Source organism: Colletotrichum karsti (assembly GCF_011947395.1).
Source record: "Colletotrichum karsti strain CkLH20 chromosome Unknown Scaffold56, whole genome shotgun sequence".
NCBI lineage: Eukaryota > Fungi > Ascomycota > Sordariomycetes > Glomerellales > Glomerellaceae > Colletotrichum > Colletotrichum karsti.
In genome coordinates, this window is record NW_024065956.1 from 249136 (window position 1) to 276127 (window position 26992).

At 47.8% G+C, this 26992-nt stretch overlaps 2 protein-coding genes across 2 annotated transcripts; both read left to right on the plus strand.

The window, feature by feature from the left end:
- Positions 1 to 1035: 1035 nt before the first annotated feature.
- CkaCkLH20_12250 (uncharacterized protein) lies at positions 1036 to 6275 on the plus strand (the record flags this gene model as incomplete). Its single annotated transcript, XM_038894963.1, has 2 exons — positions 1036 to 1468; positions 5632 to 6275. 2 exons carry the CDS (start codon positions 1036 to 1038, stop codon positions 6273 to 6275), a joined length of 1077 nt encoding a protein of 358 aa, XP_038739747.1.
- An 8444-nt stretch (positions 6276 to 14719) lies between these two features.
- Positions 14720 to 15016, plus strand: CkaCkLH20_12251 (uncharacterized protein; the record flags this gene model as incomplete). The annotated part of the gene is made up of 1 exon (XM_038894964.1): positions 14720 to 15016. The coding sequence occupies one exon, from the start codon at positions 14720 to 14722 to the stop codon at positions 15014 to 15016; it is 297 nt and encodes a 98-aa protein (XP_038739748.1).
- Between the last annotated feature and the right edge of the window lie 11976 nt (positions 15017 to 26992).

The window sequence follows — 26992 nt, forward strand, 5'->3', positions numbered from 1 at the left end:
GATGCTGTAGACTACCATATTTCCAGTCTGTCCGGCGGCTTGACAGATCTCCTATCGGCCAATTAATGGTGCTTCGCTCAAAATCGGATATCACAGGGACTATTGATATCCGGGATTTCAAGGTTGCCTGAAATCTGCCCAAATACTGTTGGACTGGGTAAGGGTTGACTCATCAACATTATGCTGCGTGCGCGGCGCCAAGGTTTTTGAGGCCTGAGAGTTTGGGCCCGTCCAGAGTCAGTAACAACGTGGGCGGGTGGTCGGATCCAGGCCAACTCAACCCGTCGAGCGGTCAGGTCTTGTGGCACGTAACATCCAGCGGGATCGTGATTTAGCAGGGGAGACATGCTTCATGAGTAATTTGAAGCTGCTCGAGATGATATTGAATCAGTCGGAGTGGCACTAAGAGGGACCGCGGTGCCGCGCAACATTCTTTTCATCGCGTCGACAAGCAGCATAACCTCGACGACGACCGCCGTTGTGTAATAGGAAAGCGTTTTCTCAAATCTTGAGGGCCTTGGAACGATTTCTCTACGCTCCCTAAGGTGGTATGTACCTGGACTGAGTCTCCTTCTCGTGATCTACGGACTACTTCTGTGTTTCACTGTCTTCCTGTGAAAGCCCCCCGTTGCATTCGACTCAACTCCATCAAGCCTCACTCTTGAGGTTTTTCCTTGATATTTTTGCATCATCTTGATCAAAATATCAAGCGAGTCGTACTTGTAGAGTTCCATTTTGGACCTTGATTACCCTTGCGGCAATACATCCTCCGCATTTCGCTCTGCTGTGCTGTGTTGAGGTGGAAATGAAGCCTGCACGGAAGTCTGTGTTGCAATCTCTTCACGGAAGGAGCGATTGAAGTTGAGCTTTATAGAGAGTACCTTCCGTTTCTACCACAACCGAGGCCTTCGCTTGGATCCTTCTTATTTCTTCCACCCGGATGGCTCATGCCCTCGGCAACGTCACCTTTCAACCGAAACATCACCGCAGAAACTTCCACTTCACACATCGTCGTCAAACTCGCAACACGTCAAAATGGTCAAAGCCGAAATGTTCTACCAGTGCCCTGTCGCCGAGTGTCGGAGTGCCGTTATGGCTAACTGCGGTCCGCTATGCGTTACTCACAAACGCGATGAGACCTTTGGGAAACTCCTCCTTATCGATCACACGAAGATCGGCATCCCGTGGGTCGGCCAAAGCAGGCGCGAGGGCAAGAGCTCAACCAAGGAAGACAACGAAGATGCCGAAGACTTGGATATGCTCAATCAGGCAATCCCTTCCGCCAAAGAGAATACTCCAGTGGCCCGGAAGGACACATCTAAGCTGCCGATGGCATGTTCGATCAAGGAGTGCAACAACCCGGTCGTGACCTCAACCCAGACGCGGTGCGTTGATCATCTTCCGAAGAATCGGGGTATTCAATACGGTGTACCCCTGACTTCCCGCCAGGCCGCGAAGATCGCGTACGGTAAGTTTTGATCCTTCCAAGATCTAAGGATTCTGCGTGCTGACCTGTTGATTTCTGAAAGACAACCACCATCGCGGAGACAATTCGTCAAAAGCTCCCGCTCGACCTCGTCGTAAGTTTCAGCCCTTTCGTACCCATCCAAGTGCTGCCTGCTAACATGTTTCTGTTTGAAGGTGAGGGCCGCGACCGACCTCCGTCGCCCGAGAGCAAGAGACGGAGGCTGCAATGAGAATGGCTTCTTATTCGAAAGAGTCTATGGCAAGGACAAAACACCAGGCGAGAAATTGAAGTTGGCAACCGAGATAACACAGTGGCACGAGACGTAAAGAAAACGGGCTATTGCAAGTACTTGATATACGGTCAATAGAAAGTTGATGAAAGTTTCACCAAATCTTCCCATACGAAGAGCATTGAGATGGCAGTATTCGTTCAATGAACAATTGCGTTCGGTATCACATCGGCAAGAGTAGTTGCCGATTTCGATCAGTTCAGAGTCCAGTGTTGCTGTGAGCTGCTCTGACGCACATGTATATGAAATGAGAAGACAACCAGCGGGTGGCAAATTGATAGGATGAACAATTATGGATGCAACATGGGATCCAGCGCGAGATGCACCTCATGCTCTGCCCTATCCTGGGCGTCATTAGTACCTCAAGGTGTTTGCCCGAAATGAAGTCGTCTCATCAGTATGTGTGTGTTGGGCGGCATACTCAACACGGACTTTCGCGGGGCGAACCGACTTCAATTGTGAGGCCCGGAGCCGGATTTCCGGCATCAGTACGGCAGAGGCGGAACGAACACCCGGCAAGTCTACTGGAGGTCTATCCTTTCAACCAGCGGGTTTCATATGTTCCTCAACTGTGTGAGTGCTGAGTAAAGAAAGGAACGATGACTTATGCTATTTTGCTGCACGGTATTGCAACATCTCCATGGATGCCTCATGTTGACATCCGAAAGGGAGGGAAAATAATTTGGGTGAAGATGATACCAGCATAGAGACCGGCGCAAAACAAGTTCGAGAGTACATATAAACCAATACCAGTATCAGACCGAGTGAAGTCCATCCTACCTGCGATGTGTTCATGTTAGAGACATCAAATAAATCAACAACGGCATACAACCTACCTGCATTTGAGAAGGTTTACCAACAAAGACGCCGTGTCCAGGGACTTTCGACATCAACCACGACGCCGAGCCATACTTGAAGGAGGTGAGCGCAGCCATGGAGTTGAACAAGTTCTCCTGACTGAAAGTTGATTAGTACCAAGATACAAATACACCAACTTTGCCCACGCTGTTGATGGTGACAGTGCAGCATACCCACTACGATGAATCTCTGCCTCCCGTACCAAGCAGATACCAGTCTCGTCAAAGGCGGCAACGCAAGTGTACCAACACAATATAAAGGCTTCTCAAACTCACCGATCTTGTGTTGAAAGCGCATCCAAACTCAGCTCAGCCATAAGTTAAAGCCAAGTCGCGGGCGTCGTTCATGGGGGGACATCAACTGCATCGAGTCTTGACTTCGGAAACGCTCTCCCGACTCGGCGAAACCGGAGCTGGGTCAGTGTGATTAGCGTCCATGATTCATGTCGAGATTCTCAGAAGAAGATTTAAATGCGGCGGTGCACGGCCTGAATGGTCGTGGGAACCAGAAGAGTGACAGGATATTCCTTGGGACAAGCGAATATCGAGGTATTGGAACTTCGCTCTTCCTCGATCTCGTTGTCCATCCCATCTTGGAGTGCTTCGTCGTACCGGGTACATGGATGAGTTGCTCCCTGACTCGGCATATGCCTCGAAGCCCATGGCCGAGCCTGTCTTCGGATGGCCCATCTTCTGGCCGCGTTCAACGGGTAAACTGAGAACTCAGTCAATGATGCTCATGCTTCGAAAATGTTGAGTCTGCGAGGGGCGTTCGGGAAACCTGTACCATCACAGTGTTGGTTCTGCCACATGCCCCCGCATGCGCGCGTTTGAATGGTCCAAATCACGTCATGTGTACGACATCTTCCGTACAGTAAAGAGATTAACTGCGAATGGTTGACCTTCGTCTTGGATTTGGAGGGTAGGACCATGGATTTTCGTTCATGTCATGAAGAGACGGGCCTCCGACAAAATCGGCATTCAAGACTGGGCAGAGTACAGTTCAGAAGTGACGGAGACGATAGAGAATGTGCCAAGGGGGACAACAACAGCAGTAACAATAAGGACATTCATGACAATATTGCGGTCACATCCACGAGAAGTACGTTCATAGCCTGGTGTCTCCACCAACGCTGGACGGATTCCGCGCTTGAACGTGAACGAGATTCACTGCCCACGACAAGTTTTTGTTCGACGACGAGAGATATGAAATGGCGCACCCCCAGCAACACATGCAAATGAGACAACCCCGACGCCATAACGGTCCAAGATGGTACGTCCAGTAGTAGTAAATCTCTTGGCGGAGCCCTCGTTAGAGAGAGTTGAGGTACATGAGGGTCGCATCGGCTGCCAACCAAGCTATAACCCACTAGATTCGAGTTTCTAATGACTTATGCTAGTGATTAATTGCAGAAATATTCACTTATAGTTTGTAATAGTGTTAGGTTGATCTTAATTTGAGGATATATAGCCCTTAATAAGGAGGTCCGCCTTATTAAGTATATAACTATATCACCCTTATAGGATAATATTATATAGATATATACCCTCTTAGCTCCTCTAAACCCCTATTATCCTATATACCTATCTCCTCTATATATCTTACTAATTAGACTATTCTCTTTATATTTTTATTATTAAGTCTTTTATACTTAATAACTAAGCTTTATTTATTTAATAAGAGCTACTCTATAGAGGTATTCTTCTAGAGGTTTATTTATATATTTATATATATATATAGAATATCTTAAAGTTGTTTTCTTTTTAATTTTATTATTATTAAGCTATAATATTAATTAAGTTTAAATATAAACCTTATAAGCTTTATATATTATTTAGGGAACTATTTAAAATTAATCTTTAAAGGTATAAACTTAAGCTTTTAGAGTATTTATATTACTTTATTATTTAAGCTATTTTTAATATTATTTTTTATATATTTAATATATTAAAGCTTAAAAACTTTTTAAAACTTATTTATAAAAAATATAATATATTTTATAATAGTTTTTAAGTTAATTAAAATTTAAAACGTTATATTAATTATTTAGTTACTAAAAGTCTCTTAATATAATATATATATAGCTAGAGATATTAATAAGGATAAAGATTCTTTAAGTTACTAAAGGGGGCTTTATTAGTCTTTTAGTAATTTATATCTATTAGAAATACCCTTTAAGGTTATTATAACCTTAATAGTTAAGGCTATTTATAACTAAATAAGCTAAAAACTTAGCTAAAAAGGCTTTATATATCTATAGGGTTTATAAACTTTTATTATATTAAGTATTAAGTATTATAATTATATTACGTTATATAGAAAGTTATTTTATTATATAGCTTAATATAAGTGTTTTTTCTTTTTTTTTATAGCTTATAATGTCCTTATTTCTTCTAAATTTCTTCTTTTAAGGATGTGTGTCTAGGAAGGCGTGTCGGCAAGCCGGCAGCACTTTGGTTTCGGTTTGGACACACACCTCTTCACAAATGGAGGCCGGTGTGTGACTATAATTCCAACTTTAAGCTCCTCCACGTGGTCGGGTGATGCGTGCTCTTGAAGAATTGTCTGCGTGACGGTAAAGACCAACGAGGGCTCGCAAAGCCGAAGTAACGGCTCTTGGCCATGGACGGTGTTCGATTGTGAAGAATGCAGACGTGGGCGAGGCGCTGCTTGATGGTGGACGAGAGTGAGAACTATGAATGTCGTTGAAGATGGTGTTCAGTCCCAGCGGTGGAATGGATGGAAACGGTAGGAGTGATGAGCCAGAATCGGCGGAAAGAGTACACATACCTAGACTGGAAGGAGATGGCCTGGTGCCCTTGACATCTGCACCTTCGGCGGCAGCGTAGGATGGTACATTCATACGGCTAGTCAAGGAATGCGCAACCTTCTTCCGAGAGAACCAATCCGTTGACCATCCTGTCCTCGTCCAACTTCACACTATCCCCTACCATCACAAGCTTCCGACTCCAAACCATTTACGGCAACAACAGGCGTTTGAATCACAATTACGCAGTCATTGTAACGGCGTTGCAGCAATTCAACATGTCTGGAACACAACCTATGGACAGTGCCGCCCCCGACGGCATGCCGATCGACCAGATCAGCCCGGCCGCCCCCGACATGGCGCAGAATGACCACATCATACCGGCCGCCCCCGATATCGCGGAGAACAACCATGACATCTCGGCATTCCCAGACTCCATGCAGAACGACCAAGCCGTGTTGGACAGACGACGCCGCTTGATGGATATCAACACGGAGCTGTTCATAGTGGCAGATAATGCACAAGACGCTGAGTCGGCCACTACCTGCTCCTTACTCCTGGAGATCATGGATCGAGCGTCGAAACTCTCTGCATGGGTGGTTTGGAATGATTCCGCCCAAGAGACATTGGATGAAAATATCAAGGAGCACGGCGGAGGCTTGACGTTGGAGAGGGTTCAAAGCCTCGCGGAGGGAATGGAAACGGACGGCGAGACGTATGAAGAGACCATACAGCGCCATTTGACGACACTTGAGGAGGCACTTGAAGCCGTGGAGAAGCGTCTTGCTCGCGAGAGTACGGCGTCCGATCAGGATCAGCCGCAAGTCGAGGATGACACGGAAGCCTTGGAGTCGCTGTGGAAGAGGCTTGAGGCGATCGATCTGGTTATGTGATGGAACGTACAATGGAAGACAGGGGCTGGAGTTGGGAAACGACGGGTCAAGTTTCTGGTTGGTGCCGACACCGTCAGATTGGGGATAGGCTTTGGGGCATTTGGAACCGGCGACTCCTCTCGGAAGATCGACGTCATCGTGAACACCGTCCACGAACGAGTTGTGTAGAGTAATGAGTATGTCACTACCCTCGTCGCCGCATTAGTTCATGCCTTTCTTCGTGGAGTGGTATTTGCTTTTGATTACGCTTCCGAGTATGTATTTGATCCGCTTTGTATCCAGTTCCCCTCGCCAGAATGCCCAACCATACCACCATCACACACAAGCTCTCGCCGTTGACGCACCCTGTACCAACACCTTATTTCTTGGGGAGCAGTGGTAGGCTTCCGTTGGCCTGCAGCTTATTGATAATCCAATCCCCAACGTCCATCTCCATCTCTAAGCAACTAAATCCCATTTTCCCAAAACGTTCAACCGCTTATTTCAGGCAGTCAGACATGACCTTATTTATAGCTTTAATCCCCTTCCTAGTCTCAACCTAGAGCCTTTCTTCAAAATCCGTGATAATATTCTCTAGATTCGCATTATACTTAGCGACCAATTCCAATCGAACCTACAACTCGGACGGTGATTTATCACCCGTATGCCGTCCAGCGCATATCGCCAACACAGCGTTCATGGCATCGTCAGCTATCGTTGTCAAGTTGAACAATTATTCAGCTCTAATGAAGTCGGATACCAACGCATTTAATTCGGTCCATAGCTTAACGGCGCCCGGGGTATGGCGAGCATTATAGGATGGAGTAACAGCTAAAAGCCAGGTCGTTATTGCTTTGCTGCTATATAAGTTCAGCATAGTGGGGCTTTTCTTATAATACTCCTCAATCTTCTTAGGTGTCGAGAGTTCCTCCTTAGAGGACTACGCGTCTTAAGACTCGTTATACGTAGAGCCATTCTTCATGGGTACGGGGCCACAGTCCGGTAGGACGGCTCTTATCCAATCCACATATGAAGACTTAGCGCATATCCTGACGTGGTTGTCGAACGCAGCAGCCAGTTCCGGGTTTTACTTATTAGTAATATCGACGTAGTAGCCAGAGAAGTTCTCCTAGATCGCTTCCAAAACCCGATATCTCACGTCCTCAAGATCGAACTAGTGGGATGCAACGGCATCAATTCGATCCAAGATCTTGCAAATGGATTGCACCATGCTAGGCCCGGTTGCCATGTTGTGTGGTGATATTGGCTTTTGGGATATGATCTATTGGAGAGGTTTACGTCCAAAATAGTCGGTCTAGTGTTGCTGTTGAGAGATAGATACAGTTGTTGATGTTGATGTTGTTGTCGTTGTTTTCGGTGAAGTGGGAACGGACTGGGACACCTGCAGATGGAACTCCTGTGAGGTGAGCCTTCCAAAGCTATCAGGTGCCATCTTATGCCGACTACCTCGCCCCTGCCAGCGTAACCTCTCATAAATGTAGCTCTTTCTTAGATTGGAACTTGGCTGGGACGAATACTCCCAGCCGGCCAGGGCTGTGCGTGAGGCCAGGCGCGGCTCAGCGGGGTGCCTGATCAATTGACCCCGACAGCAGGACGTGTCATCCCGCCTTCTGATCACAACCATCGACGGTCTATGCTGCCAAACCTGTTATTCGGGTTCTCTGGTTTCCATAGGAGTATGCACTAGTCGAGAAATTGAGAGTCTCTTTGGCCTGAGGCCTGCTCCATTGCTCCACTGGGGGTTTTGGCGTGCTGGGGGCAAATGTATGAGTCTCGTTGTGAGGGTCTAGAAAGCCCTTTCGAGGTCGGAAGCTCGTGATGATCGGTCCTGTTGAGGGCAAGCCAGTTCAGTCTTGCACTCAAGATGGGCGTTCCGTGATAGGCATGGGCTGAGAATACGCTAGGAATGGGGTCTTTTTGATCAGGGAAGACTACACTTAATTCCAGACCTGTTCAGTGATCCTTTCTCAAGGCAGCGGCATACAAAGAACGTTGCGTAGATCAAGATCACTGTTATGCCTCGCATCCAGTGACAGATCTCCCATCCAGAAGAGATTGAGTAACCACAGGGTGAAATGGAAAAGTACTGGTGCCCCCGCCATCGCGAGATACTTCAAATACCAAATTGCAGCGATGATTCGCCTTCGTCTTCGTTGCTGCGTTTCCAGTAGAGCTTCCTGAAATGCAACGCAAACCGCAAAGGCCACCACAGCTTTTTGCTCGAGGTCACCTCCCCGGCGTCCAAAGATCAACGAAGTCCCTCTCGTCCGACAGGTCCCACTCCAAAGGTGTTGGTTGCCAGCCAACAAGGAGACAAATACCAAACTGCATTCTCCGTTTCCTCGCCATTTCCGTGACATTTCAATGCTCTTCCTGCACCCCTTTCCTACCGCGACCCTCTGAAGACGGCGCGGGACGAGGAGCGTGCCAACAGGATGTTCAACGACGTGGTTAACTGACTCCACTATGACACCGACGGCGGCGAGTGCCTTACACACCGGTTCGGGGAGGAAACGGTCGGCCGAGAAACATAGGCAAACGGCGCGCCGCATATCAATACCGCAGCATCGTCTACCAGTGTTGTTGAAGCAAGAAGACTCTTCAGTAAGAGGCTGTCGACGTCGGCCAGTCTATCCGGATACTTTGCGTCTCCTCGTGTCATCTGGGGGTTGAACAGGACGTAGTTGAATACACTTACGTCGAGGGTGGTCGAGAGAGAGATGGCCTGGCACGTCTTCGCGGTCAGATCCAGGTTTCTTTTGTGACGTTGAAGAACAACAACCGTCTTTTCGCCCTGCCAACCGAGCAGAAGCAACGAGATGGCCTTGAACAGACCTTAGCGGGGGGTTGTCCTTTGCGGTGCGAAGCTGCTGACACCATGGGTGCACAGCGCGGAGGTGGCAGTAGCGACATCCATGTGCAGAGCTCCTGACTTGGTGCCAGCTCTTGGACGAAGGTAGGTAGAATTTCTTCACCAGTTTCCGTGAAGAAGCCCCGAGAAGGTGAAGACGGAAAAGGAAGATGGAAAGGCAGGAACGGAGTGAGGACAGGACACCAATGACTGGAAGATCAAGAAGGGAAGGTGAGACGAGGAAGGATGAACGCTGAAGGAAAAGATGGGGAGGCACCATTTTCAAAGCCGCAGAATCCGGTGCATCTTCACCTTCCCGTAAATGAAGTTGCGTCATTGGAAATGGTTCCTTCGTCTCCTATGATCCAACAGCCGGAAGGGGCTTTTTTGCTTCATGGTACCTGCCTCATAGGATTTGACCCCGAGGTAGTGCATCCTCGGTCGCTCAGAACCCGGTTTCGATATGTTTGTGGCATGAGAATTGAGTCCCGTCCCCAACGGGCGCTGCGCTCGTTTTTCCTCCTGAAAACTCGTGATGAGGCAGCAGATGCGCTCAAGGCGTGAAGTGGTTGCGGCCTGGGCTTGACGATCTGGACTGCAGTGGGTGGGGCCGGGACGGGGGATGCACCGGGGTTCTGCCGATTGATACGACGACAGCTCACGCGCCTGCCGTGCGCCTCGGTGGACGCTTTTGCAAAAGTGGCTTCAGCGGAATGCCCCGGGCTGAGGGAGGCAGCCACCTTGGGGTCTCTTTTGGGTGGCAGTCACGATGGGCGCAATCTGGAGAAGGAAGGCGTCACAGCCCATGTGACTGCCACTTTTCGGTGGTCGCAGCTGCCGTGACCAGATTATCGGGTCACATCTGGAAGGCTTGACGGTTGGCGGTTGGCATGCACCTGCCGGCAGAAGTGGCCACCAAGGACAACACGTGAGCTTCCACGTCAGGCACCAGCGCAGGTTTGAAGTCCCCCGAGAAGCTTCGCTGTCTGGAGACCGACGGCATCTTGACTTCCCCTCAACAAACCACGCCGCCGTTATCCACCGGTCCATCGAGTTTTCATCCCCTCTACATCTCAGATCACGGCCGGTATGCCTCGCAGCACAATGCAGCCACCCTTATCTTCTTTTGCTCCATTCTCTATCACGCCTTACCCCAAGCCACACACGTCAACAACAAAAGCAAGCAAGCACCCAAGAAGGCCAAGGTTGACTCTGGCCAGATCGCCGATGCACTCATCGACCTCTCCAAAGACATACGCAAAGATCACGAAAAACTTTGCATGCACGCTCTCAAGTCCACCACGCCGGCTGCACCACACTCCGCAGTCAGCTATGACCAACAAGCGCTTCCCCGTCCGTCGGCTGCATTCCCCACGAACTCCTCGTTCTCCAGCTTTCAATATCACCAGCGCTACAAGAGCAGTAAGAATGCCCAGAACGGTGTATTCCTTTCCGATCTCCACAACCATGATCTCAAACGGACGCGGACGCGGCCTACGAATTCTTGCGTCACCAAGTCTTGTCGCCCGGAAAGGATAGGCTTTGCTTGAGGCACTTCAGCCTGAAACTCATGTTGCGGCCAATGCCTTCACGATAACAGCAGAGACAATCCATCGACTGGGCCGATACGAGTTCAAGCCAAGTTGACAAGAACAAGGCAGGTTGCATTCGCGTTCACATTTCGACGGCACAATGTCTCCGTTCCTGGCTGACAATGATGGTAGGAGTACGCATCCCGAGCCGTCCAACGACTTGCCGATACAGGAAGAAGCATTGAATTTCGTTGAATGGGCGCCGTAACAGGAAACCAAGTACACTGGAGCCGGTCTTTGCCACCAAGATGTTTCTCGCATGCCTAATCTTTGGAGCCAGCCAAGACGGCCCTCACACATGGAGAGCAGCCACTTACTTCAGCAAGCTTGTTGTGTTACAGTCGATGGAGAAGTCGGGGTTTTGGTGGCTTGTCTTGGTGGAGTCTCAGTTGGCTGAGGAATCAAGTCTGCATTCGCCGGCACTATGACTCGTGTCCTTTCGGCTTTCAACACAACGGCGGGAGGTTTCTGTATTCCAAGAGAGTTCGAGTAATGTGACAAGACTTCAAAACGATGTTGACCACGTTGGATGATGAAGTGTACACCCGATCCCGCCACGCCCGTGGCGCAGCTGCTGGCCCGCTGCAGAGTGGGGGGAATTGCTTCGAGCGACAATTGGCGGACACGGCACGCATCCTTCTGGTCATTCATACCTTCGTCACAGCCGGTCTGTGTGCCTTGCGCCCCGACTGTATCCACCCTTCTACCTTCTTGGATATGTTGCCATACCCAAGGCGTACATCGGTCGAACGAAATGTCGAGCTATCCTACCCTTCTCGAAAGCCCGTTAGCCTTTTGGCCTATCACCGATTCATCACGCCATCCATTCTTTTGCGCTCCCGAGATGAACTACCTACACGACTCGATTCCTCGGGCACCGAAGAACCCTTTTTCCAGCTGGATAAACCCGACGAAAGGTTGGCTACGCAGACTCTCATACATCCACAAGTTTCACATCAATGACGATGGCTCTTGAACCCAGAAGTCGAAGAACACCACGAGGGCAGCCATGTTGACTACAGGACTTCAACTGCGGCGCTCTTCTCTTCGATCACACGGACTTCCCATCATGAGCGCCATTCTTCAGGCAACTCCTCACAGCGGAAGGTTCTCTAGATAGAGGTTTCTGCTTGCACTGGTCTCGACGCTTTGATTACGCCATCCTTGCTGCCGTTGGAACTGCAAGGCCATCCTCAATGTCGATAAGACTCCAGGCCAGGTTTGAGCAGTGATGTATCGCTGTCAACCTCACTGAGCTCAGATCAGCCTTCGCCAATGCTTCGAGGCGCTCGTCGTTGTGCGAACCATCTTCGGCGATTCGTTCACCAGTGTCAAGAACCTATACAAGCTCGAGAACTCTCGACAGCGAGCTCCTGCTCCGCTTCTCACAGCATCATACGGCGAGGTCTCCATCCTCTCTTTAGGGGGACTCTTCTGACCTTCCTGGTGCCCAAAAGAGATGTCGACGCCAAGACTAACTTCTCAAGCTGCAAAGCTTTTCCAGCTATGGGTAGCCACAGTCTTATTTATCACGGTTTGTGATTCGTCGAGGACTCAAGGGCAATGTCCATATCCTCACTGTTACCAGCTTCCCAGCAACTAACGCCGTTCTATTAGTTAGTGATCCTACGCCTCCGACCGTAACGTTGCCCAGGGGTCACGGCTCAAGCCACCGGCCAATGCCTTTAACGCGCCAGTATCCACGCCCATAAGGATGGTTCCGCAGTGTGTACATCGAAACGGAAAACCCGATAACAGATCAGAGAACCCCGCGAAAACTGAAGCTGTGAAAGTATCCCAATTCGCCAAGAGACATGGGTGATTGACGGGGAACATGCCTCCTGCCTAAGTTGAATCTTCAGGTGACGGCGGGCGACAAGATTAAGGCTGCGGGACGATTCGCGAGAGGACGTCACCGTGAGGGAAAGGGTTGACAGGACTGCCATCACTAGTTGAGCTGGCTTGAGGACGGATCTAGCGAGTATTTCGCAGCCTGATGGTAATGCCCGTTGCTTCAACCGAGAAGCCTGCTGGTACAAGGCCGCTCAGATACCCAGGTCTCTTTTTGTCGAGTGGCTACCTATCATGCTCGACACCGACCGAGAGTCCCGAAACCAAAGCATACGAGGCCAGATCCCGAGCCAAGAGGAATTCGGGGATCCATTCGGTGCTCTTGAGGAACCAACGCGGGATGCGGCTTCGCTAGACTGAGTAAACCTGGCGAATGGCGTGGCTGAAGGAAAACGATCTTCAGACTGGTTGGGTTAGTACGTGAAGACCAGGCACTGAGCCTTCAAGACCCGATACGCGGAGACCCAATACGTGGAGGCCCGATACGTGGAGAAGCAAAGAGCGAATTTGATCCCGGTGACTGAGTCAACAAGTAATTAGAGGTTAAGGTTATAAAGCATACCGTGGGCGCATGTCTGTTTATCGGGTTACCTTCCACGCGCGTCCTAACAACCGCTGAAACCTGGCCGGCAGATTGATGGCTGCCAACAGCTGGCACCACCAGTTCCGCCAGCCGGTACAGGCCAACTTTCCTTCGCCGTCTTGCCCTCAGTCCCGGCCCGCTTCTTTACCTATTCATTACACGACTAGTGTCGTGCCGTTGTGCCGGCTCTGGTGCCAACTTTCTCCATCATTCTCCAATTCATCGAGGTTTGCCGTTTGTCTTAACTCACCCCAAGGTCACGGGTAATTCGACGGCGGAACAGGTTTTCCGAGATCCGAGACCACGCCGAGGTCGGGTTCTATGTCACCATCCGGAGTCAGGCCCGAACACTCAACATCAGCGACCGCTTCAAACGTCTTCCTTCCAGCCACCTAAACAACAACATTTCGATTCCTGCGGCTCCGTCAGCCGAGAGCGCATCCGAATCAGCTACACACAGCTTCTTCACCGCTGGCGCCTATGTCGCTCTCGCCCCGCGCGCGATTACGCACCAACAGGGCCTCAGCTTTTGACTCTTGACTGCCTTTGACGTCTCCGCGCAGGATTTCCGCCCAGAATCTTTTCTCAGCGAACGGGCTGAATCTTGCCTCAAGACCAGAATCGACGAGAGTTCACGTGTGGTGAGCATCCGTACATCTTGTTTCCTGCCGTTTGCGAGCCTCAGAGCCAGCACTGACACCCGACTTGACCAGACTTTTCACAACCGAACCGTTACCCAAACCGTCACCCGAACCGATTACTACATCTGCGCGCGCAGCGCCCGCGACGCGAACCTCCACCGATACGACAACAACCAGGGACAGTGCAATGCCGCTTACGCTGCGTGGCCACTTCTAGTCGCCCTTGCCCTTTCCCACGTCTTCTGCCTGGATCATCCCTGCCGCACCTAGCTCGTCTACAAGTTGCTCTCTACGATTGCTAGCTGTACGCTTTTGAAAGCGGTGTGGATACCGAGGTCGACAGAAGGGAAGCTATACATATCCTTTGGGCACGATTGACACGGAGTCACCAACTGCATCAAGTCACTTCGGTCTGTCAGTCAGCGAGCCTCCAACCAAGCGAAACGGTGCTGGCTATCCAAGATTCAGGCCCTTTCGCTGTTGCCGCTCCACTGCCTAGCTCTACGGCTCTCTACGTGCGTCTGCATATGAATCCGCAGGACATCTTGTTCTCGTTGCAGCAACAGCGGCATGTAGGCATGCACGAAGAAGACATCTCCTTCATTTACGGCTGCGACGGACATAAGCGCGAGCTGGCAACTAAGGCATGATCGGAAGACACCCGAGGAACTGCTATCTGACTCGCCCATCTTGTCTCCTTGATGCCCGCCATCCGGTCTCGACCCTCGCCCCTCCGACCTCCGCAATCCGCCCTCCACCTACCGCCGAGCTCTTCAACCTGCGTACGACTCTCGTGTGGCATACTCCAGTCATACCGCGGCTCTCTTCCGCGATTCGCCCATCGTCCTCTTCTCTACCCAAGCCGCAGTTCTTCTTGCTTGCGACTTCTTTGTGGCGTATCCTAGCTCTACAGTCTACATCTACCCATGAGCGCTGAACATCGAGCTTTTGTTCCTTTGCGCGACCAGGGTTTGAACTTTGGACTTAATGAAGAAGGGGCACCCATCTTCAACATGATTACGGTCAGCGCCTCGGTCTTTGAGGAACTGACAGCGGCTGGCAGCCGCGATGCCCAGCTGCGCGCCGGCGACAAGAAGACGGAGAACCAGGAGAACACCTTCGAACAGGCCAGGAGCATCCGCAGCGCGTCGGCCGACAAGAAAGCGGCAGGTTGGATGTACGTCGAGGTTGCTATCCTATCTCGGTCCTGCATGACACAATAGCCATCAGAGCAGAAGGTGGCTGCGATGCTCTCCGCTCGTCCTGAATGATGCCGAGCCCGAAACCCGACCCCGGCGCTCAATTGTCTTTGGCCCTCCCTGGGTAATCACATAGAGCGACCTGACTATCCATCGGACACATCTGGAACAACACGGAGTTCTGTGTCAAAAGGGCTCCAAGCAGCTGGGCCCAAGTACGTCCTTCTCGCTGTCACAGACTCTCAATGCTCTCAGGGTAAATATTCACCGAAGATAAATTGTTTCCTCTTTTGCGCCGAATCCCAGCTAACGGTTCTGCAGCATTTCCTCTACAATTTCCTCCGATCGAGGCCTCGGGCCATCCAGCCCAACATAGTGCACAAGATCCCCGCAGAGCGCGCTCTGCGCCGGACAGCTGTACGGAATGATGTCCGCCTTAGACGCAAGAAGAATGGGAGGGAAAAGAGAAGAGGGGTGCGGAGTGATGAAACGAAGATCGGAGCCCATCCATCCGTGGAATGCGTACAGTGAGCCGTCTTGGACGCTCGCCCCCAGTCTCGGGGTCTGCAAGACGACTACCGATGAGTGCGCGCGGGGAACGACTCTGGAGCGATATTGCTTCATAACCGGCCACACGTTCTGCCGATTTTTCTCGCGGCGGTACTCTGGGACCTCGCACTAGCTCAAGGCCATGTCACTACGCAAGTCGTGTCAGGAACTCTTGAAGGCGTAGGAGTGGGCGAAAAGCAAGGCGTCTGGGTCAGGTTCCACATCGGCGAAGTGGGCGATGGAGAGGCTCTGGGTGGCGAGGAGTCAAATCGAACCCATGACCTTTCCGACCAGCTTCACCGATGCTAAGGTCCTCCGCAAGATGCGGCACACCTTTGAGCATTCTGGTATACAACTTGCACCGTACGCAGGGGAGCAACGCCACTAGGAAGAGGGTTGATTCTGACGCCTGGCGGCGGCCAGGATGGCGGACGGACGTGTTCCTGCCATTGGCTATCGAACTGCGGGAGAGTTGACAGTTGACGACTCTACGTACTGGATCCCCAGTGGAAATTCCTTCGCGTCGGCTAGAGTCTGTTCCGGAACAGGGACTGGTCTCACGAGACGTATTGGACCTAGCGGATATAGGTTATTAGGGTGGCTCCTATAAAAAAGCCTAAGGTAGCTCCTATAAAAAAGTATACTATTTAAACTTCTTTATTATTATATTAATTAGGCTAAAACTCTACTTTATATATTATTTACCCTATTATTATTACTATATAGCTATTTCCCCCTTTATATTTTATTATAACCCTTAAGATATTAATTATTTCTCTTTTTTCTTATTAAGCCTCTCTAATAGTATTAAGAATAGCATTTTAATATAAAGTATAAGTTAATATATAAAAATAACTAGCTAAATAGTATTTACTTTAATAAATATTAATTAAAAAGAATTAATATATATTTAATAGAGTTTTATAACTTAACTAAATAATAACATTATTATAAATAGTAATCTTTTAGAGCTATATATTATAGAGGAAAAACTAAATTAATATACTTTTAAAATAATTAAGCCTTTAATATATTATAATACCTTTATTTTTAAAGAAGTATTAAAAAGAGGTCTTATTTTATTTAGTAGTTACTTAAAGGTTATAAAAGCTATTTTTAAAGTTTTAATAAAATATCTAAATAGCTATTAATATAATAATAAGTATTATCTTAAAGGAGTTAAAAAAGCTTAAAAAAGAGAGATAAAAGAGGAAGTTAGCTTATCTCTATTATATAATAACTCTATTAAATAGAGTAATAATATAAAGATTTAAATAAATAAAGCTATTTATAACTACCTTTTAAATAAATTATATACTTAAAGTTTAAATTTTAATAATTTACTTTTAAGTTAAATTAAGAGGAAACTTACTTATTTATAATATTAAAAATAATACTAACTTTATTACTATATTAGGTTAAAATACTAGTTATATAGTATATAAATACGCTTTGCTTATATACCTTAGGACGCAGGTTGTTGACGGCGAGCAGAACCCCTTCTTAGCGATCTCGTGTTTCTGCTTTTTCTTTTGAAAGCAGGTTGTAGTAGCAGAAGCCATTCTCAGGTGTTTCAAATCCTTCACGGGCTCGGTTTTGGATGGCATCCCGGCAGTACGGAGTCGAAGGGGTGGGCTGGCCGCGTTATTTCGGTTGATATCAAGGTTCATACGGAAAGAAAGAAGTATCCGGGAGTGGCCTGGTTACTGTGGCGCTGCCGGGTAGTTCACGGCGGGGCTGTCGATGCACCAATGGGCTGAACACGACGATATGTCCGCGTTTCAGACCCCTCAGCGGTTGCGTGAGAAGTGTCCCAAGGCGCCCCAAACGCACCACACCGTTGCTGACCCTCGTGTCGTGGAGGGTGCGACGTGTAACGATGCTTTGGCATCGGGCTCGCCGGGTGGCGCTCCGCAAACATGGCAGGCCCATGAACAGGGCGCAGGCAATGGATCCCGCCATGGGCTCGTTGTAGATGTAACAAAACGTTTGACTCCTCTGTCCGGGATCGAATGACAACCTGCCCTTTGTGTGTGAGGCTTCGAGGCATACCTCGTTGCCGTTGAATCATCCGATCATCAGTCCAAAACGTTCGTACACCTCAGCTTACAGGTGACAACGGGACGATCCCTGATGCCCACCGAAGACAATGCTCGGGATCTCCTATGTTGTTAGGAAGTCAGTAGTAACAGCCCATCTATGAAACTGGCCGTTTCTCACGCAGAGGGGCCCAACTTCAGGCAAAAGCACTCTCACAATTCGCGGCTAGGCGAAACCCGATAAACTCCCGAACCAGCTCGTGGCACTGTGAAGCTGCGCAACGTGAAATCTGGGTATCTTCGCTAGGGGAGGCGAGATCTCAAGATGCTTCAAGTTTAGATTGGAAGAGTATCTGACAATCCTCAGGATCCGCATCGTTCCGTCACCAACCATTGGCTCCAGTTTCGTGATGTCCATTTGACGATTCTGAACCCCCCGAGAGCCACATGCTTCGTTGGTGGGATGTCCTTAGCCGGCGACTCTGCGAGCGAAGCGGCAGATAATATCATGGAGGCTTGAGTAGAGTGACAGCTCAACTCCTAAGACTAGGCTTACAGAGCATGCCCCAAGTGTTTGTTTGGCCGAGCTGCTTCTCCGCGAGTATCATGAAGTAACGATGACACCACCCCCATGGTTCCGCCCAGCCGGGATCCTCGTAGTTGCGATTCCTGACTTGATTAGCCGTCTCATAACACGTACGTACGTTGAGAGGGCTCTCAGTTCTCGATTCGTGGTCAGCCACATCAACAATACGCACGTATTTGAGTTGGACTATTGAGAAAAACCACGGCGGTTCAGAGGCTTGCCGGCCCAGAATAGATTTGTCATGTCTCCTGCGCAGTCAGCGTCTAGTATCCGCAACCCAGCTTCACATATTCTCAATGAACGTCTTTGTCTATGTCTTGTTTGTATGACGACTTCCTGAATAACACACTCACTCGCCATTCCCACCGACTTTGCTCCTAACCACAGCGTCCGGTCCGTGGCAACAGAGCACAGTCGTTGACAGCCCCCGCCTGCCTTGTGTGAACAGGTAATTGAAGAGATCAAGGGTCGATTGGCGCAAGAGGTGCCAACCCCGCCGAAAATCTGAGTTTCTTATACTTCCAATGATCCGGGTTCCAACAGGGAAAGGTCATATTCTGGCATATCACTCGTCAAATGATTGGAATAAATTGCTTGGTATGTATGAGGGGGTGATTCCACGCACTAGTCCTTGCCCGCCTCCTCGGTAAGTAGAAGTGACAAGCTTATAGATCAACGAAAAGGGATTTGGAGGGAAGAAGAGAGCCGAAGTTGCACCTCATTGGTCAGGTTTCCGTCTTTCTTGACGCCTTGACTCTGGCACTCCCACTTCGCAGTTCTCTCTAAACCTGGACTCTTCGTTCGAACCTGAGTAATGGGACACATTTCTCATGGCTATTCAGCCAGGTCGGGCACTTGCGTAACTGTCTCGTTCTTCAATAGCCACCACAGTCACCCACCGAGGTCTTCGTCGCAAACTCGCCGCTTGGTAGGTTCCATTCCAAAGTGGTCCAGCAAGGCCATGTCAAGGACGGCTCTTGTGAAGTAGACCTTTCACTCGGCCGTTTAGCCTTACCGCTGTCCTTCATCTCAGCGATTGCCTCCCAGGCGCAACCTTTATATCGTTTGCACCACCCACCCTCAACACTTGTTGAAAACGCAGCCTTGGCCACGGTTCCGTGCCAACATATGGGCATGTTGACCAGCGAAGCCGTTCCAGATGGCCATTCTAGCTCTTGGGTTTTCGCGGACAAAACGACAGAACCAAGGGCCGCCGGAGTCTTAGCAACTATATCTGACGCTCTTCCACTACCCCGAGAAAGTCCTCAACATGGAACGCGCAATAGTATAAGGCGAAGAAACAAGGAGTCTCAGTCCCTCGAATCGAAGCAAGCTAGGGTTCCGCACGTCGACTTCTAAAGATCAAGGTCTTCAACCGTGGTCGACGTCGCCGATTCAGATGTCATGACCTCTAGAGCTCTCGTGCATGTAGACTCGTAGGAACTCCTTCTCGTGAAATATTTCTCTCCTCAGTAATTCTTCCGGTTGGTTGGCTTGTCCTGTTGTGGGCTCTTTCCATCAGACCTTGGCTCTACTTGTTGTGGACTCCTATACCGAGTTCTCACCGGGACTCCTCTCCTTTAGCTCGTGCTGGTCCCTCGTAGGCAAGCCTGTCGTGGACTTCTCCTTCACTGGGCCTTAGCGCCAGCTCTTGACGCAAGTCTCCTCGGTGCCACGGCCCTCGGTACCTGGCCTCTCTTTGACTCTCCACACTGGTGTCATCATCTTGGAATCTTGTCCCCGGTTGTCTCGATGCAGATTTCGTAGGCTCTCGGTGCAAGTCTCTTCGTAAGCTCTAGGCAGCCAGGGTTCATATAGGCTCTTGATGACCTGGTCCAATGTATGTTCTGGCTTCGGTTGTGCTCGATGGTGAATCACAGAGAATAGTGTTGTGGCAACGGCACGTGCCATATCAACGGAGAGGACAGGAACAACAGTCTTTCATGTTCTCCTTGTTGAACCGCTTTTGTAAACGATGGTGCAGCCCGTCACTGTGTCGCTTCTGTCTTCCGAAACACCTTCAGCGCTTCTCCTCGGGCATGGTGCAGGCAATGTCGGAATTCGTTGTGTTGCATTTGAGATCGATGTGTCGCCAATGCGTAACGCAGTCTCGGCTTGGATTCCATGATGCCGTTCGGAGCCGACTACCAAAACCCTGGGATGGACCTTCCGGATCCGTTCGTGCATCTTTGATGTCGCCATGGTTCGAGATCGCACCGGCCAAAGTGGTCGTGGAAGTGCTGAGCGGCCGACATCATGTTTCACTGCAGAACAAACAAGCTGGTACAACCAAGTGCCGAGGCGCTACACAATGACGGACCAGCGCGAAGAGTCCCAGCAACTGTTTGAAGACATCCACGGGTTGTCAATAATTTTGCGGTCGAGTGTGATGCGTTTGAGCTTGACTAGTTGATCTGGCCGTTGGGCAATTTCGATGGAGCATTGGGTACGTCTTTGAAGCCTTTTGAAATGTTTGAGTAGTTGAAATGTTTGCGATTTGTAGGTCCACCGCGCCCGGAATGACGCCCCAGAAGCAGTTGAGCAACCTGAGTTCTCTGCGATGGATTTTGATGTCGCCGCTCTCTTGCAATATTATTGCTTCTGAACACAGCAAGTGAACTGACTCGACATCGGACGAAACATTGAGAAAACTTGGTAAATTGAGTCTGACCAGGTTCAATCGCCTCACTTTCCTCCTCATTGGCGTCAACGCTTGACTGACAGCGAAGCAGACTCGCTTCTTGTTGAGGGCGAAAGTCCATGGGCCTACACTGGCTGTGCACGCCAGTTGTGTTTGTGGTTGGGTATGGCCTCGGACGGGTTGACCACGGCGAAGGATTCCCAGCCATCAACCGTCGAAAGGGATCTTCTGAGGAAGATGTCTTCAAAGCTGGGGGTTTTTCTCTAGCCTGCTCTTGATGAGCTATTAGCATTCTCGGACTTCAACGCTGGCACGGATGGGACAGAACTCACCCCGTGTGCAGACTGCTGTGACGGGCACTATTTTGATGCGGATCCTTCCGAGGCCAACCTTCACCCAACAAATGCAATACGCCGCGCAATATAATATAGCTACCCTTATAATCTAGTTATAGATATCTTATTATACCTAATAAGTATATATTTAATATTTAATATTCTAAAAGAATAAAACTCTATCCTAATAAGCTTTATAATATATATAGTAGTATACTTACTTAAATAGCCTTACTCTTAAGGTTAAAGGGGATAAAACCTTAATAAGGGATATTAATCTATAAGAGATTATCCTTTTTATTAAGATTATATTATAACCTTTATTCTTTTATCCCCTCTTCTATCTATTTAAAATATCTTTTTTTTATATCTCTAGCTTTATATTAGTTAATATTAATATCCTTATTAATATAATTATAAACTCTAACTATTATTTTTAACCCCTTAATAATATTAAAAATAATTACTCCTCTTACTTAAAGTATATTAAAAAAACTCTAAAGATATATTATACTAAAAATATTATAATAGATATTATTCTATTAAATAAATAAATAATTTAGAAATATTATATTATTTATATAACGCTATAAAGGTATTTAGACTAACTTATAGCTTAAATAGTATTTAAAATAGAAAATAAGCTATTAATAATACTCTATATATTATAATATAATAAGCTATATAATAACTCTAAGCTTAATCTATTTAATACCTTAATAATAATAGGATAGTATATAGAGGTATTAGTTAGGATCTAGATATATTAGATATAAAGTTAGTAGTTTCTACTTTAGATATACTAGGTATAATTAGGCTTAAATTAATCCTTATTATTAAATAATAGCGCTAATATAGGAAAGGTAATATATAAAACCTTCACCTAATACTACCACAGCGCTATGATAGACACCCTTAGGCTCCTGCCTACTGCTCTAAAAGAAGGTCGATTTTTGGACGTCGGCGTCGTGGCTAGTTGTCTCAAGAACAACCATGCTCTCCTCGTACATAGAGATGGGACGCTCTCATGAATCCACGCTCGTCTGGAAGCAATACGACATAGACACTTTGTTGAAAACGATTCCAAGCCTGGAAGGCCGGGCCGGCTGCACCTAGTGCACATGAGGCTCTTGTAACACTATAAACGCGACTTCGGCTGCCGTCGAGGTCTTTGTAGTCGTCGCTCATTCCAGCGGCGTCTGCAAGTGGTCGGTTGTGGCGAATGCGGAGACTCATTGCGTGTCCGAGGAGATCGAGCCGTTCTGTATGTGAAGCTGCTTGTCACGGATAGCGATACTGCATGAAATTGACTCGAAACTCTTCCGGATGGCGGCAAGACTGTACATTAGGGTACAGGGTATCGATGTATCTGACGTTGATAGCAGGGCCCAGTGGGTTGGGAGCCTCGGACAGCGCGTACGCGGAAGTTGTCTCGATGACTGGGAATTCAAAGTGATGTCCAGTCAGATCGGAAAGCTGCCAAATTAATTAGTTTTCTCCCCGTTACATGACAAGGTGCTTTCTCATCTTACCAGAAGAGGTGTACGGCTTTGGGCAAGTGTTGAGTATGGGGTTCTGCATGCGAAATTTGCAAGAGTGTCCATGTAGTCATGACCCATTGTGTTTGAAGCCGATGAAGAGTTTGTAGGAGATCTTGGAAAAGTAGGGTCCAGCATGAAATTTCTGCTAGATTCCTATCGCGCCGCGAGTAACGGAGAAAAGATCGGACTGGATCAGACTGTTGCTAATGGGTACTATAAGGCTAGAGACGGCGGGGATGCCAGCTGAGAGCTAATAATATAGATCTTCCCTTATATATTACCTTTCCTATATTAACGCTATTATTTAATAAGAGGGGTTAAAGATTATACTTAATATATTATATATAACTTACTACTATATATCTAATTAATATTAATATTATCTAATTACCTCTATTAACTTTATTCTCTACTTTAATATAGTATTTACTTTAGTTTTATAACCTCTATAATATTATATATAGTATTATTATTAATATATATTAAAATTTTATTAAATATATCTTTAATTCTCTATAATATATTAATATTATATATAAATAATATAGTAATAAATTTATATTTAAAGAGTAAGATTTAAATTCTCTATTAATAAAAGAGGTTATTATAAATTATTATAAAATATTAAAGCCTCTTAATATTAAAGAAATAGTTAATAATATTATAATATAACTAAAAATATATTATAGCTATATTAAAAGAGTAATATTATAAAGAATTATAACTTATAATTAGATTTATATTATTAAGAGAAAAATAAAAAATAGTTATAATAAGAAATAATAAAGAGGAAGATATTTAAGAGATAAAAATAAATAATAAAAATAAAAATATAAAATAATTATCCTTATTAATATAAAAACCTCTTTAAGTAGAGATAATTTAGCTTATCTCTATAAGGTTTTCTCCTTTTTAATGTTTTTAGTTATTACTTTAAATAAAGCTAAATTCTATAGTAATTCTATAGTAGCTTAAAAGCTTATTAAGAAACTTTTCTAAATATTAAATATTAAATATATACTTATTAGGTATAATAAGATATCTATAACTAGATTATAAGGGTAGCTATATTATATTGCGCAGCGTATTACATTTAATATAGATCTTCCTATTTGCCTTCTTCTTAGTGAGGCTAGGTTTAAGCTTCCCGTCACAACGGCGGTCGGTCCGCGTCGCCATCTGCATCTGCTGCTCAAGGATTTGTTGGAAATGATGCTATTGCTCGGCGTGTTGATGTCGCTGGAGGGAAGGGGCAGCCACCCTTTGGTGGTTCTGTTTGTAACCTCACGATGCGGCTTCGGCGTGCGTCATTGTGCAATTGAGACGGATCATGATGTGGCTGCGATAATGGCGTGCTCAAATGGTCTGTGTGAAGATTGCGTGTTGCTAGCAAAACTCGAGAAGAACGAAGACCCGATGGCATGCGATCATGCAATCTATTACAGGAGTTTTCAAGCTCGGCGGTGTCTGGTGTGGAAGTCAAAACAATGACGGAGGGAGCCGACTCGGTGCGTTATCGGTGTTTCTGATAAGAAAACGGCCGATCGATAGAGGCCTCAGTGCAAACTGACGGTGAGGGGGTGGCACTGCTGCTGAACGGTGCTCAAAGTTGAGACCGTTACGGTAGCTCCTGGCACCGTTCCAGAACCATGCGGACGGTGCCGCACCGTATCTGAGATGATTGAGAAGCAGCTTTCGTCGAAACCTAACAACAAATGGACGTCCAGCTGTCAGAAAGTGTGGACATCGCGAGCTACGGAAAAAAAAAGCCTAAAGAAAAACTCGTATCAAGCAACACCTCTCTAAACCACAACTACGGCATTAATCACTCGACTGCGACCTCGACCCAAGCAACAATCACAACCACGACTGCGTTGAGAAATTCAATGCCAGCCAGAGGCAAAACCTTGATGCAATCTTTTGCACCGTCATTCAAATGCTTGTTGCTGGTTACAATGCCCGTCGTCTGCCACGACAATGCGACTGGTTCTTGACACACTGAGCCGATCGCGTCTGCCAATCAGCCGCAGAGCTTTGTCGCCAACAAGACATCAGACATCACCCATCTCCAAGAACACCGGCGTTCACTACTTCTTCACCGGTCTCGATCACTCGAGAAGCACAGGTATGGGATCGGAGGGGCGGAAAACAACACCTCGGCGGCATTTCTGGCAAGCCGTAAACAGCGACGCTTGGCTGGTCTTCAATGTCGCCTCCGCCCAGCTCAACACGCCCTCTCACCTCTCCCCTGGATGTCTTTTCCAGCACCCAATCCATGGGTTCATTGGTGCTGCCATCGCCTCAGCCTACCTGAGCAAGGAGTGTCCTTAGTGCGCGTTCGTGTCCCGTCCCCGTCATGCTGAATACGATCGGTCTGACGCATTGCAGACTATCGGCCATCAATGTCGACGATGACAGCGAGGCTTCCGTACCGGCCTGTTCGAGCAGCCGGATTACCGCTGCACCTGACAAAAACTCTTCACGGACAACAAGCTACGATCCCCGCCTCACCTCGTCCCAATACACAACATAGATCCACGCTCACGCCCATCAACAGAGCTCGCACTTCATACCATTGCGACGGCTTGTGCACCTCAACCAAATGGGGGGACCTGGACCTACTCTAGGGTCGAGCAAAAAGGGAAACAACATCGACGCAGCATTTGCGTTGGTTGACTCAGGGCCTTCAAGCACCTTTGTCCAAGAAGTGATATGGTTCTTTGGTGACCAAGCGAAAGAGACTCGGAGAGGTGGAAAGGAATGACAACGGATACGTCTGCATGTTGTCCCAGTGAGCTGGGGAATAGGGAGGAAGTTCACCTTGCCAAGCGTGTCAAGCATCGATGGACGATTCTTCTATTTTGTCTTTAAGGCGTTGCACACGTATCCATCCCGCTCCCGTCATCTCTTCAAACACATCTTCAGACTGCTCAAACGTACGCCGTATCAGGCGGAATGGCCTCTATGAACCTTATACGTGCTGTTGAATCTTCACATCTGCCTAGTGGAAATCGAAATATGATGCCTATGCTCATTGGGTGCCAAATAATGACGCTGGTTTGTCTGGAGATTTTATCACTTCTGGCATTGGGGCTTCTGTTGAAACCAGGGGAATTCAGACCGTCGGCGGTGACCGAGTCTTACTGGCAACCTTGATGCTATACTAGGAGGACTCGTATGTGTTTAGGAAGTTCGTGGTAGTTATCTTTATCTTCCTATTGCCAATCGCGATATGGAAACCTGATCAAAGTGTTGGGTTGGTGTCTGGAGGCAGGCGGTCTCATTATCATCTGATGTGACTCGCATAATGACGATTTATGACACCTAGGTGTCACGAACCTTACTTCGTCCCAATTAATTTGACGGTTGCAAACCTTGACGCAGACAACGGGGCATGTTATCAGGGTCATCCCATGTTCCGCCACCTGGTCGCAAGCCTTCCATCCCATCTTTGAATGCAGATCCGTTGCATAATTTCCATCTCATGTCCTATGTTCCACCACAATCCTTGTTTTCTACATAATGCCACTTTATAATAGCTTCCATTCCCCCTCGAAAATACAACGAGTGGGGAAGGGCCTTGTGGTGAGTGTCGCGCTTGAGAAGGCGAATTATTCCGATAATGCCTTTCCAAGTGAACAGATAATAAGACAACCAAGATACGGCAACAAAACAGCGTATTACACTGAAGACGGCCAGGATAAATAAGGATAACGTGAAGTAGATGGGGTGTGCTGGTAATCTCTGCAGTGTTGACTTGTGGACATGTGCCTGAAGTCAGGGGAGAAGATAGGGAGGATCGCCAGAAACGAATCAGCCATCTCGCTCATCTCCATTTCCTCTTTCAGCTGAATTCCATGTCATGAGACACTGTCACGAACTCCAGGTGCAGCTGTTTTGAAGGCTCTCAGGGACACTCTCTGTAAGACGCTTTCTGTTCATGTTGAGTTGAGAAGGGCCGCCCGAGACCTAGGTTTCCCAAGCGGCTCTATCAGCGGCAAGGCGACTGAGTCTTCCGTCCGTTTCTTCAAACTACTTCCGTCCTCTTCGACAGCAAGTCCAGCCATGGAGTCATCAGTAACCCTGACATTTTCTCGATAAAGGATGATATAATCGGCAACGAAGTACAGACGCCGAGTACTTCTCGTCAAATAGCAGCTGCAAATGTATTGATTCACCAATCGAAGAGGTTGATGGTGGTCGGATCCCAAAGTATTCTGGCATTCTCGGACAATATGAGTTGATTCAACATCAACGCCCTTGGAAATCACAGAACCGTCTCTGCTTTGAGTTCCACAGCCACCATCGC